Raw genomic sequence first — 13,393 nt, forward strand, 5'->3', positions numbered from 1 at the left:
CGCTCCCCGTGTTGGACTTGCTTGTGTGTGGGCCGCCCCACATGATGGAGACAGACTGTGTGCAGATTTACTCGTTCTTTACTGCCGGAAACGTTTACTTTATTGCCTCCTAGTAGATCTGGTGACTCCATCGGCACATTGGCCACGTAGGGTGAGCTGGGCTCGGGGCCCAAAGTCTGAGCGTCTGGTGAGAACGGCACAGTATCTCTTCATTCTGCCACAACCTGTCCATCCAGTGTTGAAGCTTTGTCTTCAGCCGAGCACCAGAGAAAGCCCCAGGGCAGAGATCTCGTGTTTGTGCAGGAATGAGGCCGAGAGGGGAGACCCCGAGATGGTGCAGGAGTGAGGGGCGTGCAGGAGTGAGGCCGAGACGGGAGGCCTTGCAGGTCCCGGGAACGAACTGGGGCTGCCCTGTGTCGTAGAGGGAGTGGCTGATCACACAGGCTCCTTTCCCCTCTCCAAAAAGTAAAAATAAAAATGCCGACCCTGTAGAGGATACAGCAGCTTTTTCATGCCTTGGTTTGAACAGAACCAGCAACTTCTGGGTCTCGCTGGATCTGTCCAGGAAGGGCAGGACACTCGCAGAGCTCCGGGCACTGCACAGCCTTGGGAGTCGCTTTTGCTTCCTCCTTCATTCTTCCTTAGAAACCTGATACCTGGTTCCCAGCGAAGGGGCTGATGAGACTTCAGAACCCTGGCGTGGTAATGAGCCACCTGCCCACAGAGGCAGGTGGGCCTGGACTCGTGCAGCGCTTTTGTCGTCTTCTGTACTTCCTGTTCCTCACAATCCTCCCACCCAAAGAGACCAACAAGCCACAGTTGTCTGAGAGCCCCTGTCCCTATGGGTGGCCGCACAGGCTCACTCAGGCTTGTCCCGGAGGATGGCCTGGCAGCAGCCACAGACTCCTACTGCTTCTGCCCAGCTCCTTGAGCCTCGGAACAGACCCAGAGCTGGCCTGCAGCTGACCACGGGCTATCGCCCCACACGCCCAGCGCATACTTGCCGACTCTCTGCAAGCCCTGTCTCCTGTGTGCTCTGGTGCAGCACAGGGCACCTCATCCTCCCAGTGCCCTGCTCAGAAGCTGCGGCCAGTCCTGCCCACCTGCCTGTCCCATCAGCTGCACACCCTTCAGTGCCGTCAGAGCGAACCCTTCCTGGCCCAGAGGGTTCTGAGCTCCAAGCCAGGGGAAGAGGCCTAGAGGTTCTGCATGAGCCACTTGGCCCCACAAATGCCAAGCAAATTGGGTAAAACAAGAAGGACTTGGGGATGAGGGCCAACCCTCCCGCTAAGGCCAAATAAAAGCCTTTGAAACAGGTTCTAAATGATCTTAATTACCTTCACGCTAGCCGGGCAGCAATGCTTGGTCAGGCCCAGATCCGAGAGGTGGGAGTCCAGCGCTGCTGCCTGCACTGTGGCCAAACGACAGAGGCAGCTGAGAGGCTGGAGGGGCTTCCGCCAGCTGGAGGTTCCCCTGCTCTGGGCTGGTAGCCCAGGAGAGAGCCACAGCTGGCCTCAGCAGAGAGACCCAGATGCTGCTGCCAGGGCCACCAGGTCACCAGGAGCCTGGCACTGGGCAACAGCTTTCCTCGGGAGAAAGCACAGGAGAAACATGGATTTGTGCATTATGCTTTTCTTACGTCTAAGAACTCTCCCCAAGCTGTAGGTCCTGAAAATGTTCTCATATTTTCTTCTAAAAGTAGTAGAGTTTCATACATTTTCAACTTAAGTCTGTGATCGTTTTGAATTAAAATTACGATTTTATTTTTGGAGCCAGGGTCTCCGTAGCCCAGGCTGGAGTGCAGTGGCACAATCATAGCTCACTGCAATCTCAAGCGATCCTTCTGCCTCAGCCTCTGAGCTGCTGGGATTTCAAGCATGAATCACCACCTTGAGTTAAAATTTGCATTTGCAGGTGACTTGATGGTCTATGTAGGAAAAAAAAAAAAAACCCTAAACAAACCCTATTACTAATAAGTCAGTTCAGTGAAGTCTCTGGATACAAAGTCAACACAGAATTCACCACATTTCTGGAGACTAACAGTGAACATGTAGGCACCAAAGTAAAAACCACAGTGCCATTTACAATAGCTTAGAAGAAGATGAAACACTTGGGTATAAACTTAACAAGACGTACAGAATGCGTATGCTGAAATTGCAAAACGTGGATGAAAGAAATCGGTGAAGACCTAAATAAATGAAGAGACCTACCATGTACACAGATCGAAGGGCTCAGTCAACACAGGAAAGATGTCGGTTCTCCCCAGTTTGATCTGTACTTTAATGCAATTTCTATCAAAATCCGGGAAGAGTTTTTTGTAGACAGACAAGCTTATTCTAAAATGTGGAGGGAGACGTCACGGCTTTCGGAAAAGCGGCCGCGGCCAAGACTGCCCTGTCGGTGGGGGGACGCGCACCGAGCACGCTCAGCTGCTTCTGCACAAATGTGCAGAAGCGATTTTTGGGAGGAATTTAATGTCTTTTCAGTAATCGGAGCGGGAACAACTCGATACCCCTAGGCAAGAACCATCGCCACAGCTCTGGCCTTCGCCTCACGCCCTAGGCCATCGCGTTCATGCTGCGGAAAAGCGAAACAGCGCGGCGGGCGCACGACCAGCGCCGGGGGGAGCAAGGGCCAGGCCGGGGGGGAGGCAGGACCGCGCGGGGCGGGGTCTTCAGACCACGCCCACCATCCGACGGGGCTAGCTCAGCCACGCCCACATCCTGACAGATGGGGCGGGGCAGGACCGGGACTGAGCCCGGCCACGCCACTTCCGCCGGAAGCTCAATTGTTCAGCTTCCCGTCGGGATGGGTCCTGAAAGTCCGGAAGTTACGTTGGTACGAGGGAAAGTGCTGCAAACTCTTAAAGTCACTTTCTGAAATCTGCCTAGGGCCGGTTAGGGGTGAGCTCGACATGGACCCTGCGGCCAGAGCGTCCCTGGCCCTAGGACGGCTGGTGGCGAGCAGAAGACTACAGTCTCTCTTCCGGAACGGAGGCAGCGCGTACAGGCTGTTTCCGGGGGGCCCGTAGTCGGTGCACCGCCGCGCCCCGCCTCTCGCGCGGCCACGTCTCCGCCGGAGCAGCTGCGCGGGGCGGCCGCCGCGGCTTCCACAGCGCTGGGGTGAGGGTCGCGGGCGCCACGGTGCCCCGGGGCCGGGCTCTTGCCGGGAGAGGGCCCAGGATTCGGCGGCGGAGGCCGGGCGGCGGGCGAGGGGCAGCCAGCGAGGGGCGGCGGGGCCTGGGCGCGGCTGCCTCCGGGAGCGGTGCGGTGACCGCCGTTCCAGTCACCCTCCTCACTGCTGGTAGCCTCGGGGCCTGGAAGCCAGCTTTCAGCTGTTAGCGGAGCCGCCTCCGTGGACACTGATTCACTTGAGCCCTTCCGGAACGCTTGTCTGCGCCTAATAGGATGTGATTTGTCTCAAAGGTGTCTGCTGCTACCGCTCGGGCAGTACTTATGTTTTAAGTCTCGTCCTTTGCAGTTTAATTTTTTTTTTTTTTTTTGAGAAGAGGTCTCGCTCTGTCGCCCAGACTGGAGTGCAGTGGCGTCATTACAGCTCACTGCAGCCTCCACCTCCTGGGCTCAAGCCATCCTTCCACCTGAGCCTCCCGAGTAGACAGATGTCATTTGCAGTTGATGACAAACGTGACATGGTGTCGGGCAATTTGTGTGCGACCGTATTTTGAAGAATCCATGTAGTTCCCTGTTTGCCTCTGTTCCCGGCAGACTTATTATTTCTATTCTAGGTGCTCAGAGGTGTTTCTCTGGTTCAGTGCTACTGTCCAGAGGGAGTGGGTCCGGGCAGCCAGGCATTGTCACTAGTAGGAACCAGGTGAACAGCTCGACCTTCATCCGCCAAATATTTACTGAGTGCCCGTTGTGTGACAGGTCCTGTTCACGGAGGCCCCAGGGCTCCGTGGTGAAGTCTTGTCAGGTCCCCTGCCCTCACTGAGCTCGCCTAGCGGAGGGACACAGGAGGTCGTTACTGAGAGTACTGATGGTGATGGGGGGGAGGGGTAAGCTGCTTTGAGTTGCATGGGGAGATCCGTAAGGGAGGTGACTTTTGTGCCAAAGCCTCTGTGAGAAGCTAGCCATGCACAGTTGTGGGAAAAGAGCATTTGAAACAGAATGAACTGGAAGTGTGAAGACCTTGAGGAAGGAGTAGTTCGGTGTTTATGGCTAGTGTATAATGAAAAAGGAGGAAAGTGGTAGGAGTTAGGGTGTAGATGTAGGCAGGGGCCAGATCACTTTCTGCTTCATAGTTCCTGGTAAGAGGCTGGATTTTATTATCATTGGGACATTGCAAGCCATTTACAGGTGACTCATGGATTTTTTTTATTTGTCTCTTTAATATCATGAACTAGCCCTTTATAACCCTTTAACAGCTTTTGGTTACAGTATTCTTTGAATGCCAAGGAAAGGAAATAAGTCATCTGTAAAGTGGGAATAGTAGAGAAAAAGAAAAAGAAAAGGAAATAAGTCACCCGGCATTGCTCAGATTCAAAAGTAGCTTTTTTTCCTTTCCTTTTCTTTTTCTTTTTTTTTTTTTTTTGCCAATTGTCTTAAGAAATAATATATTTTCTCAGTTGGCTTTTACTTACCCATTTTGACAGGGAACAATTGAAGGGAAAGTAACAATAATAATTGTTCCCATTTTATTGAAGATGTGGGACAGACCCGGTGTCTTCTTGCATTTAATTCTGGTAGAAATTTTATACTGTTTTTCTCATTGGTTTACTGATGAGGAAACAGGCTAAGAGTGGGTAAGAAATCTTCGGAAAGTCTCATAGCCAAGTGGTGGAGGAGTCAGGCTATGAAGTAGAGAGGTCTGATTCCCCAGCCTGTCCACCTCTCCTCTGTGTCTCTGCTGTACATGGGGCTTGCTTTTGGCTTTCACTTTGTATATAGGACTCCGTGTATCTTTGGACACTAGTGTAGCCTCCCTCAACCAGATGTTATCTTAAGGAAATCTTGTTTTATCTTTGTGCTCTATTTCTAACTGCTGAGAGGAACAACTTAGATCAGGTGGGGTCCACGGAGCTGTTAATGTATATATGTGGAATTTATCTCATCTGCTGAACGGGGGAAGCCAGAAGTCCTACAGGCGCCTGGGGTGGTGGTTTCTCAATATGAAGTCCCTTGATGTTAGACGGGTGAACCTCGATTTGTGAGTGCCTTTTCAAGTTCCAAGTGACAGCTTTGTCCTGTTTCTTCCCTCTAGGACACATAGGAATGCAAGTGGTCAAAAATAAGACTGACCTCTTTATTTTTTTTTAAATCACAAAATGGAGTGCCTGTTACCAATAACAGCTTCCTTGCGACACACCCCCAGCTGTCTGATCCTCCTCCAGTTGCCCAGAGAGTTGCTTTTGTCAGCGGTCTGAGGTAATGAGCCCCTGAACGACTGAGTCATGCTAACTAAAATTCGAGTGAGACTGAGGAGCGAGAATGCCAGTTTATTGCCCTACAGGGAGAAGTATCACTGTCACCAGACTCCACTTTGGGCACAGACAGTAAATACTGTCTCTGTAGTCCAGCCTCAAGAGGAGCTGCAGATAAACAGGAGCTGTCTTTATGAGCTACCAGAATAAGTCACAGTCACGGGGTCTCCGTTCTGGGTGGGGGTAGGACTGCTTAGGAGTCACAAGTCATTTCTTACTTAGCAAGAAATCAGAATAAGGGAATTAAGTGAGTGGAATCCGTGATGGCTTCAGGCCCAGGCAGCCCGATATGTTTGTCGCCGTGTTTGGCGTGCCTTCCCCGTGGCTTGAACATCTTGGCTAACGTGTGTCTTTCCTGGGCAGTGTCAGGGATGGGCATCGTCACCCTTTGCCTCTGTGGCAGTTCCCTTCTGCATAGTCTGTCTTTAATGGCTAAATCTGGTCCTGCTGACCGTCCGGTTCTTCCCGTTCAGGGGATGCTTGTTTCGGGTGCAGCCTTTGCAGTCTGCCCTTCTCGTCGGTAACTCCCAGGGCCACTCTTTGTCCCCCATCGAAACTGGAGCTCTCAGGTGTTCTCGGCAGGAGTAGTTGAGAGATTCTCTGTATTTTAAAAGGCAGTGTTGATGCTCAGGGATTCAAGTACTTTATCATTTTGTTTTGGAACCGTTAGCTCAGTTGCGAAGGGATGCACTTGGCAGAGCCAAGGGTTCGATTCAGCAGCCTGTGTTGAGTCTTCTGAGTGGGGAGTGTGGGAGGTGGTGGGGACACAGACTGGGAACGGTAGTTCGTGTTTTCAGGGGTCTCACCGGGTGACGGACACGCACACGGTTGCAAGCATGACGTGCTGTGGTAGAGGGCACGTGTGTGAGGTACAGCGATGGCACAAGGGAGTGTGCCAGGCACTGTGCCCACGAGGCCAGGAGAGATTCAGAGGCAGCGCCTGATGCAGGCGCGGGAGGACGGTGGGGACTCAGCTGGTGGTCGAGGGGAAGGGCGTTCCCAGCAGAGAGGCCAGATCCGCGGTCGCAGAGACATGGAACGCTTTCACCTGACACACAGGGCATGTGGGCACTGCGGGGACAGACGGTGATGTAGGTGCCGTCCCCTGCACTCCCACCCCCGCCAGGCAGAAGCAGAGACATACGTCAAAGCAAAATCCAGAAGTTTCCTTTTGCTGAGGACCCTTTCAGGATGACCATCCACACAGTACGCCAGTAACCAGTGACAGAGTCCACATTTCATCACGGTCGTTCCTGCGTGTCCCTCTGTAACTCTTCTGTCCTGGAAGTGGCAAGTCTGTGGTGAAGGGGCCATGTTGGCCATCGTTTTGCTGGTGTGCCTTACCCTGCTCCGTGTGTCTTCCCCACAGCGTCATGCCTTGGCCTGGCTGGCTTTCCACCAGCTGTCCTGGGGAGGGTCTAGGTGTGTAGCTGGGGGGCCGGCATGGCGAGCATCACAGTGGTTTTCCTGTGAAATGGTGGTTTTCAGAGGGTTCTGTGGAGTGTGTGAGGACAGCCGTGTAGCTCAAGTCTCTGCCCAGGCTCTAGGCATTTACCTACCCACCCATCCAGAAAACCTCCAGGGACGAAAGATGTTACTGATGATTGTAAAGACAAAAATGAGATTGAGGATTCATTGCACACAGGATTATTTTTGGGCTAGCCTCAATAACTTCCTTAATTTCTGTGATTCAGACATTGTTTTACTGTTCAAATATTTATATGTGCTAGTCAGGCTGACTCCCAGAGTCCTTTGCAGTAGTTCTTTGATTAGCTATATTGGATTTATAGTTACTATTGTTATCACACATTTCTATTAACAGTACTTTCTAGTTACAAGCCCTTAATGCTAGTTTTACACTGATAACACACACAACCTTTTTGTGTTAACAACACTGTTAATAACTTACACCGGCTCTGGCCTGTAGGGTGCCAGGTGGCAGAGAGGAAAATGTGGGTTATTACAGTTACAAGCAAACGCCCACAGATCTGCACATCCCTGCATCAGTCACTGACAGCGTCAGGCGACTGGGTCACACCCACCACCAACGGGCGCCCTTCCTCCACAGGTGAACAGGAACAGGTGGCAGGTAGAGTGACAATGAAAGCTCCTGGAACGACCGGCACCCTGCACGACCTGCCGCTGCCAGTCAGCAGCACACCTCCATGTCGAGGGCCGCTTGTCTGTAATTTCTGTAGGGGATTTGTAAGCTAGAGACGAAGGCTGTGTAATGTTTATCAAGAAACATGTCAAATACAGAACATAATGTAGGATACGATGAAACTTACTGTAAAGGAAGTAAATGCCGTCATTTCTGTAGCATGAATAGAAGGTCATGCTAGTGTCGTATCTGCTAAGGAAATGAGTTCATAACATCAGTACCTTTCAACGTTGGTAAACCAATTGCCAAACTTTGGGCAAGATTTTAGTCCCTTAAATCTAGTCTAGCAGGTGGGTTGCAAGAAAGCTGGTCCGGCTAGGGATGGAAACAGGGTGGCCACCTTCTCTGGCCCCGAGCCCGGGTCGGCTGCCTTTCCCTGTGTCCTTGCACCCCCACCTCGTACCCAGTCACCACATCCATGGCAGCTGCTTCTTTAACGTTGTCCCTCTAGATCTGAGCTGTCCACCTTGCAGGCTGGGGCTGCCCAGCGGGAGCTGTGGCCTTGGGTGCAGCCACTCAGGTGGCCCGGGAGGGGAGCTTGCCCTGTGAGCACCTAGGCCTGTAGCTCTAATGTAGAACTGGCCACATGTCGCTGTTTCAAATTAATTGCATTTAAATGAAGTTTAAGACTTAGATCCTCAGCTGCCCTGTGTGGTGACTGCGGCCCAGAGGCAGAGCGTCTCCATCCTGGCAGAAGGCTCTTTAGCCGGCAGCGGTGCAGACAAGTACCTTCGGGAGGGCTGGGGTGGCCAGTTCAGCGTTTTATCCTCAAAACCTAGAATCTTGTAGGTCCTCAAGGATTATTTGTTGAATAAATAATCTGTATTTATTTCTTATACATGTTATATGCAAATTGGGAACCAAATGTTAATTTTGTAATTGTTACTTGAAATCGATTAATGAAGTTTCGTAATACAGTTTTTGTCTTTCCCTTCTGTCAGGTATCGTGATATTAGCTGGCTGGACTTCAAGCTGTCTGTGAATCTTTAAATCTTACCCTGAAAATGAAAAACATGGTGGGGTCCTTCCCAGGAGCTCTTGCTTGTTGCTGATGGCAGAAACCAGGCTTGTCTGCAGCTCACTCGCAGCCCTTTGGTGTCGACTCAGCCCGCGTCACGCTGACCATGGATGGTGCGGCAGCCGAGCAGGATGGCGCCTTGGAGGACACACCCGGCAGCGGCACTTCACCTCCCCCTCAGGTCCCCCTGAAGCCCCGGGGCTCGCCGGCACTGCCTGACGTGTGGGACAAGGCCCAGCGTAAGTCATCGGGTCACTCTGTGTGCTGCTAGACAGGAGGACACGGTCGGGTTGTGTTTTGGAGGAGGGCTGTGGTGTCGGGACATTCGGAGTGTGTTTTGGTGACCGGATGCATGTTTTTCCTCAGTCGGTGCTAACTTTAGAGCAAGCACCATTGGTGCTAAACAGAATACGAACAACCTAGTCGTATTTTCCTGAAGGCGTCTGTGGGTCTTCACTGACATGGTGTTGCTCCCTGCCTAAATTTCTACCTGTTTGGTTGGTCACTTGCCAGGCTTTAATAACTGGAATTCAGAAATGATCCAGTAGAGATCTAAGGGTTACTGAGTCACATTTTTATGTCTGTGGCTGGGTCATGTCATGGCCCTTCCTGGTCAGGAGGTGTCAGTGCAACATCAGCTTTAAAGCTGTAGGTTACAGATGTAATAATTTACTAGCAGAAGTTGCGCTCCGACTCCTGTGAGATGATGCTCAGGCACGGAAGACGGCTTTGCTGGTTATTGCCACGTAAGTGCCAGGGGAGGCAGGTAGCAGCATATGGGCCTCAGACCGTGGAGTCCGAAACAGACAGACATGGAACCGGCTTTCAAATCTGCCACTTGGGAATGACGTGCCCTCAAGCAAGAGACTTAATTCCTCTCCACCTCCGTCTTATGTAAAACAGGAGATTAATGGCACCCTAAATCAACGGGCTGTCATGAGGGTTAAAAGAAATGATGCACGTAAAGTGCCAAGAGCGTGGCGTGTGTCCAGGCTGTGGTGGTGGCCGTTTTTGTCATCTTACCATCGTTGTTGTTTGTTTTTCCATAGTTAGGCTCATGTTTGGAAACAATAGAGTCTTACTGTTTATTGGGCCTTTTTACTTTTAGATTTTTTAAAACCTGCAGTATGATTCTCAGAAAAACACTTTGTTGAGTAAACAGGAAGGAACCCATCAGAAAGTGGCGTTACCCCATCACGCTGTGTCTGACATGCAGCAGGACTGAAGCAGTCGTTTGCGTGGAGAGCAGCAGCTGTCTCAGGGCAGTGACTGGGTCCCCTTGCTCTGCTTCCTGTCTGTGGCGCCTGTTTGTATCTGGTTTATGTTTCGGGGAGGCATGATAGTGAATAGCTGTTTTAGTTGGGATTCACATCTGCAAGTGACAGAAACCTTTTTTTTTTTTTTTGAGATAGAGTCTCGCTCTGTTGCCCGGGCTAGAGTGCCGTGGCATCAGCGTAGCTCACGGCAACTTCAAACTCCTGGGCTCAAGCGATCCTCCTGCCTCAGCCTCCCGAGTAGCTGGGACTACAGGCATGCGCCACCATGCGCACCTAAACTACTGACACAGTTTTGCCATCTTTTTTTTTTGAGACAGAGTCTCACTCTGTTGCCTGGGCTAGAGTGCCGTGGCATCAGCGTAGCTCACGGCAACCTCAAACTCCTGGGCTCAAGCGATCCTCCTGCTTCAGCCTCTCGAGTAGCTGGGACTACAGGCATGCGCCACCATGCCCGGCTAATTTTAGCTGTCCCATTAATTTCTTTCTATTTTTAGTAGAGACAGGGTCTCGCTCTTGATCAGGCTGGTCTCGAACTCCTGAGCTCAATCCGCCCGCCTCGGCCTCCCAGAGTGCTGGGGTTACAGGCGTGAGCCACCGCGCCCAGCCAGAAACCATTTTTAATTTGCTTGCACACAAAGGGAATTTCCTGGATGTGTGTTGGGTACGTCATGGGATCCAGTGACGCCAACCCCTGTGAGAGCTCAGGGCCTTGCCGGGCCTTGGGACCCACTGGAGCTGGGGCTCGGACCCCCACAGGACCCTGCTCAGACCATTCTGGCCTTTGCCGACTGGCTTACCCGTCAGGGTGAGGGAGAAGACTAAGACTCATTTACTTGCAATGAGTCCTTCTTCCTTTTTTTCCATTTGATGAAGAAGTTTGCATAGCGAATAATCCTATGTATGATAATATTAATGGGTTAGCCTAAGTTTAATACATGAGTACAGGGTTGTCATTGGTTAAACTTGAGTTTCTACCTAACTGGTGGCCTTCAAGCAGAAGCACAGTCCTGGGCTCTGTGCTCAGCGTTGCCAGAATTGCTCAGATCAGATGATCTGCCTGTTTGCCTCAGATTTCTCGTGTTGGAGGATGAACTTGTGCTTTGGAATGACTTTAGAATCAGGCCTTCGTGAATGTGACTGTGGTAAGCACTGCTGTTACCAATTCTTGTTGAAAAAATTGTCAGCTATGTTTTAAGTTGTCATTTTCTTTTGCCTTTTTTTTTTTTTTTTTTTGAGACAGAGTCTCACTCTGTCTCCCCGGCTACAGTGCAGTGTTGTCATCATAGCTCACTGCAGCCTCAAACTCCTGGGCTCAAGTGATCCTCCTGCCTCAGCCTCCCAAGGACCTGGAACTACAGGCGCGTGCCACCACACCTGGCTAATTTTTCTGTTTTTTGTTGAAATGGGGTCTCGCTGTATTGCCCAGGCTGGTCTCAAACTTCTGGCCTCAAGCCATCCTCCCACCTCGGCCTTACAGGCCCAGTGCTAGGATTACAAGAGGGAGACTTTGCCCAGCCCTCTTTTGCTATTTTATAAAAGCAGACTTTGACGAGATTTCGTACTGGTCTTATGGAAATGAAAGGGAAACATTACTACTTAAGTTTTACAACCGTAGTGTGGAGGGTGAGGCCATTTTACAGGTGAGGACGCTGGGGCCCAGAGCAGCGGTGGCACCTGTCCCGAGTCCCCCTGCCTGCAGGAGGAGGAGTGGGGCCTGCTCTTCTCTCAGAGTGAGCATGTTTATGAGATCTGGAAATGCTCATGCTCAGGTATCCAGAGTATCCTCTGCCCTGCGTTAGCTGCATGTCTGAAAAATGACTTGATCGTGTTGTTAGGACCACGGTGGCCCAGTGTGCTCTCTCTTTCCAGGTGCCGGTGTCGAGGTACACAGAACTTCCAAGGAAGGAGAAAGCCCGCATGGACCTGGCCAGGGAGGCCTCTGCCAGAACGGGCCAACACCGCAGCTCCCAGACCCACCACTGTCTCTCAATCCCACCACAAGCCCGGTGGTTCCAGATGCCTCTCCAGGTGTGGCTGGTTTCCATGACAACCTAAGGAAGTCTCAGGGAACTAGTGCTGAGGGCAGTGTTAGAAAAGAAGCTTTGCAGTCTCTCAGCCTCAGTCTTCCTATGCAAGAAACGCAACTGTGTAAGCATCTGTTCTCGCCGGGCTCCTCCCCTCCCCGTGTCAGCGTCACCAGCCCCCCGAGAGCCTTGCCCTGAGCACCTGCTCAGGCGCCTCCCCTTGCCATGTGCCGTCTTGGTACCGTGGTGGGCTGTGTGCTTAACAAGGCAGCTTCGTTTTTAAAGACTGAAAATGCACGCGGCAGTTGAGGCTCCCCTGCAGCCTGATGTTGGCAGTGGCACTGACGCCCTTGATCCAAAGGCCAGCCTCGTGTCCCTTGTCACCACGTGGTTCGTACGCAGACTGTGGAGGACCAGTCCTGAGACAGTTTACGGTTATGCTTGGAGGTGTCACTGATGAATTATTTTAACTTTTTTTTTAAGGGACAGGTCTTGCTATGTTGCCCAGGCTGGTCTTGAACTCCTGGCCTCAAGTGATCCTCCTGCCTCAGCCTCCTGGGATGAATTATTTTAATCAGCATTTACTTTGTGCTAATCTCCAGAAACTCAGAGATGAACTAACCACACTCTGGCAGCCTGTGGGCCCTAGAAACCTTGAGACCTTTTTCTCACCATTACTTTTCGTATGAACATGTGTGTAACTTTACATAATGAGGCTGTATCAGACATGCCATTTCTCACCCCTCGTCCCCTTCAGGCCTCGTTCCTGCCCACAGGACCCATGTTTTTGGTCATTGTTTTTTAAAATGGGATTGTCTTGCTCACGTGACGGCATGTTTTCCCCACTTGGCTCGATCACAAGGAGACTGTTGCGTTGCCTGACGTGGCTCTGGGCTGTTCTTTCAGTGTGGCTGAGTCAATGCTCTGCGGCCGTCTCCTGCCTGTTGTTTCTGGTCCTGGGCCATGAGGCGTAGTGCTTCAGCGAGAACCCTGGTCCACGTGTCCTTGGGCCACACCCCAGAGTAGACTTGCTTGGTGTGGGTCACGAGCACCCTTGGTGCCATCCCATGTGGTGACATGGCCACCGGTGACCCCTGAGGACACTTTCTCCCATGTCCCACCAGCAGATAGACACTCTATTTCTTTCTAATTTTTACCAGTCTGATGGGTCTGAGACGATACTTCATTGTTACTTTAAGTACTAGAGGATTACTTGAGGATTCGAATATCTGTGTATCTATTTGGTGGCCATTTGGACATTCTTTTCTGTGAATTGTCTTTTCATATGTTTGTCCGCTTTTATTATGGATTGTTTGCCTTTGTCTTCATGGGCATTATTTTTTTTATTTATTTTTTTTTTGAGACAGAGTCTTACTCTGTTGCCCTGGCTAGAGTGAGTGCCGTGGCGTTAGCCTAGCTCACAGCAACCTCAAACTCCTGGGCTCAAGCATTCCTCCTGCCTCAGCCCCCCGA

General features: G+C 51.4%; 1 protein-coding gene across 2 annotated transcripts in view; it reads left to right on the forward strand.

Annotated features, from left to right (window-relative positions):
* Window positions 1–3,074: 3,074 nt before the first annotated feature.
* The window catches only part of GOLGA3 (golgin A3), a 46,814-nt gene continuing 36,495 nt past the window's right edge, over window positions 3,075–13,393 (forward strand). The window contains exons 1-3 of one of the 2 annotated variants that reach the window (XM_012657259.1): window positions 3,075–3,122; window positions 8,543–8,858; window positions 11,766–12,044. In XM_012657259.1, coding sequence (XP_012512713.1) covers window positions 8,726–8,858; window positions 11,766–12,044 — 412 coding nt within the window. In that variant the 5' untranslated portion in view covers window positions 3,075–3,122; window positions 8,543–8,725. The remainder of the gene's footprint in view (window positions 3,123–8,542; window positions 8,859–11,765; window positions 12,045–13,393) is intronic. The other variant, XM_012657260.1, reaches the window with a different exon arrangement.

This window comes from Propithecus coquereli, unplaced genomic scaffold, assembly GCF_000956105.1.
Source record: "Propithecus coquereli isolate 6110/MARCELLA unplaced genomic scaffold, Pcoq_1.0 Scaffold535, whole genome shotgun sequence".
NCBI classification, from domain to species: domain Eukaryota; kingdom Metazoa; phylum Chordata; class Mammalia; order Primates; family Indriidae; genus Propithecus; species Propithecus coquereli.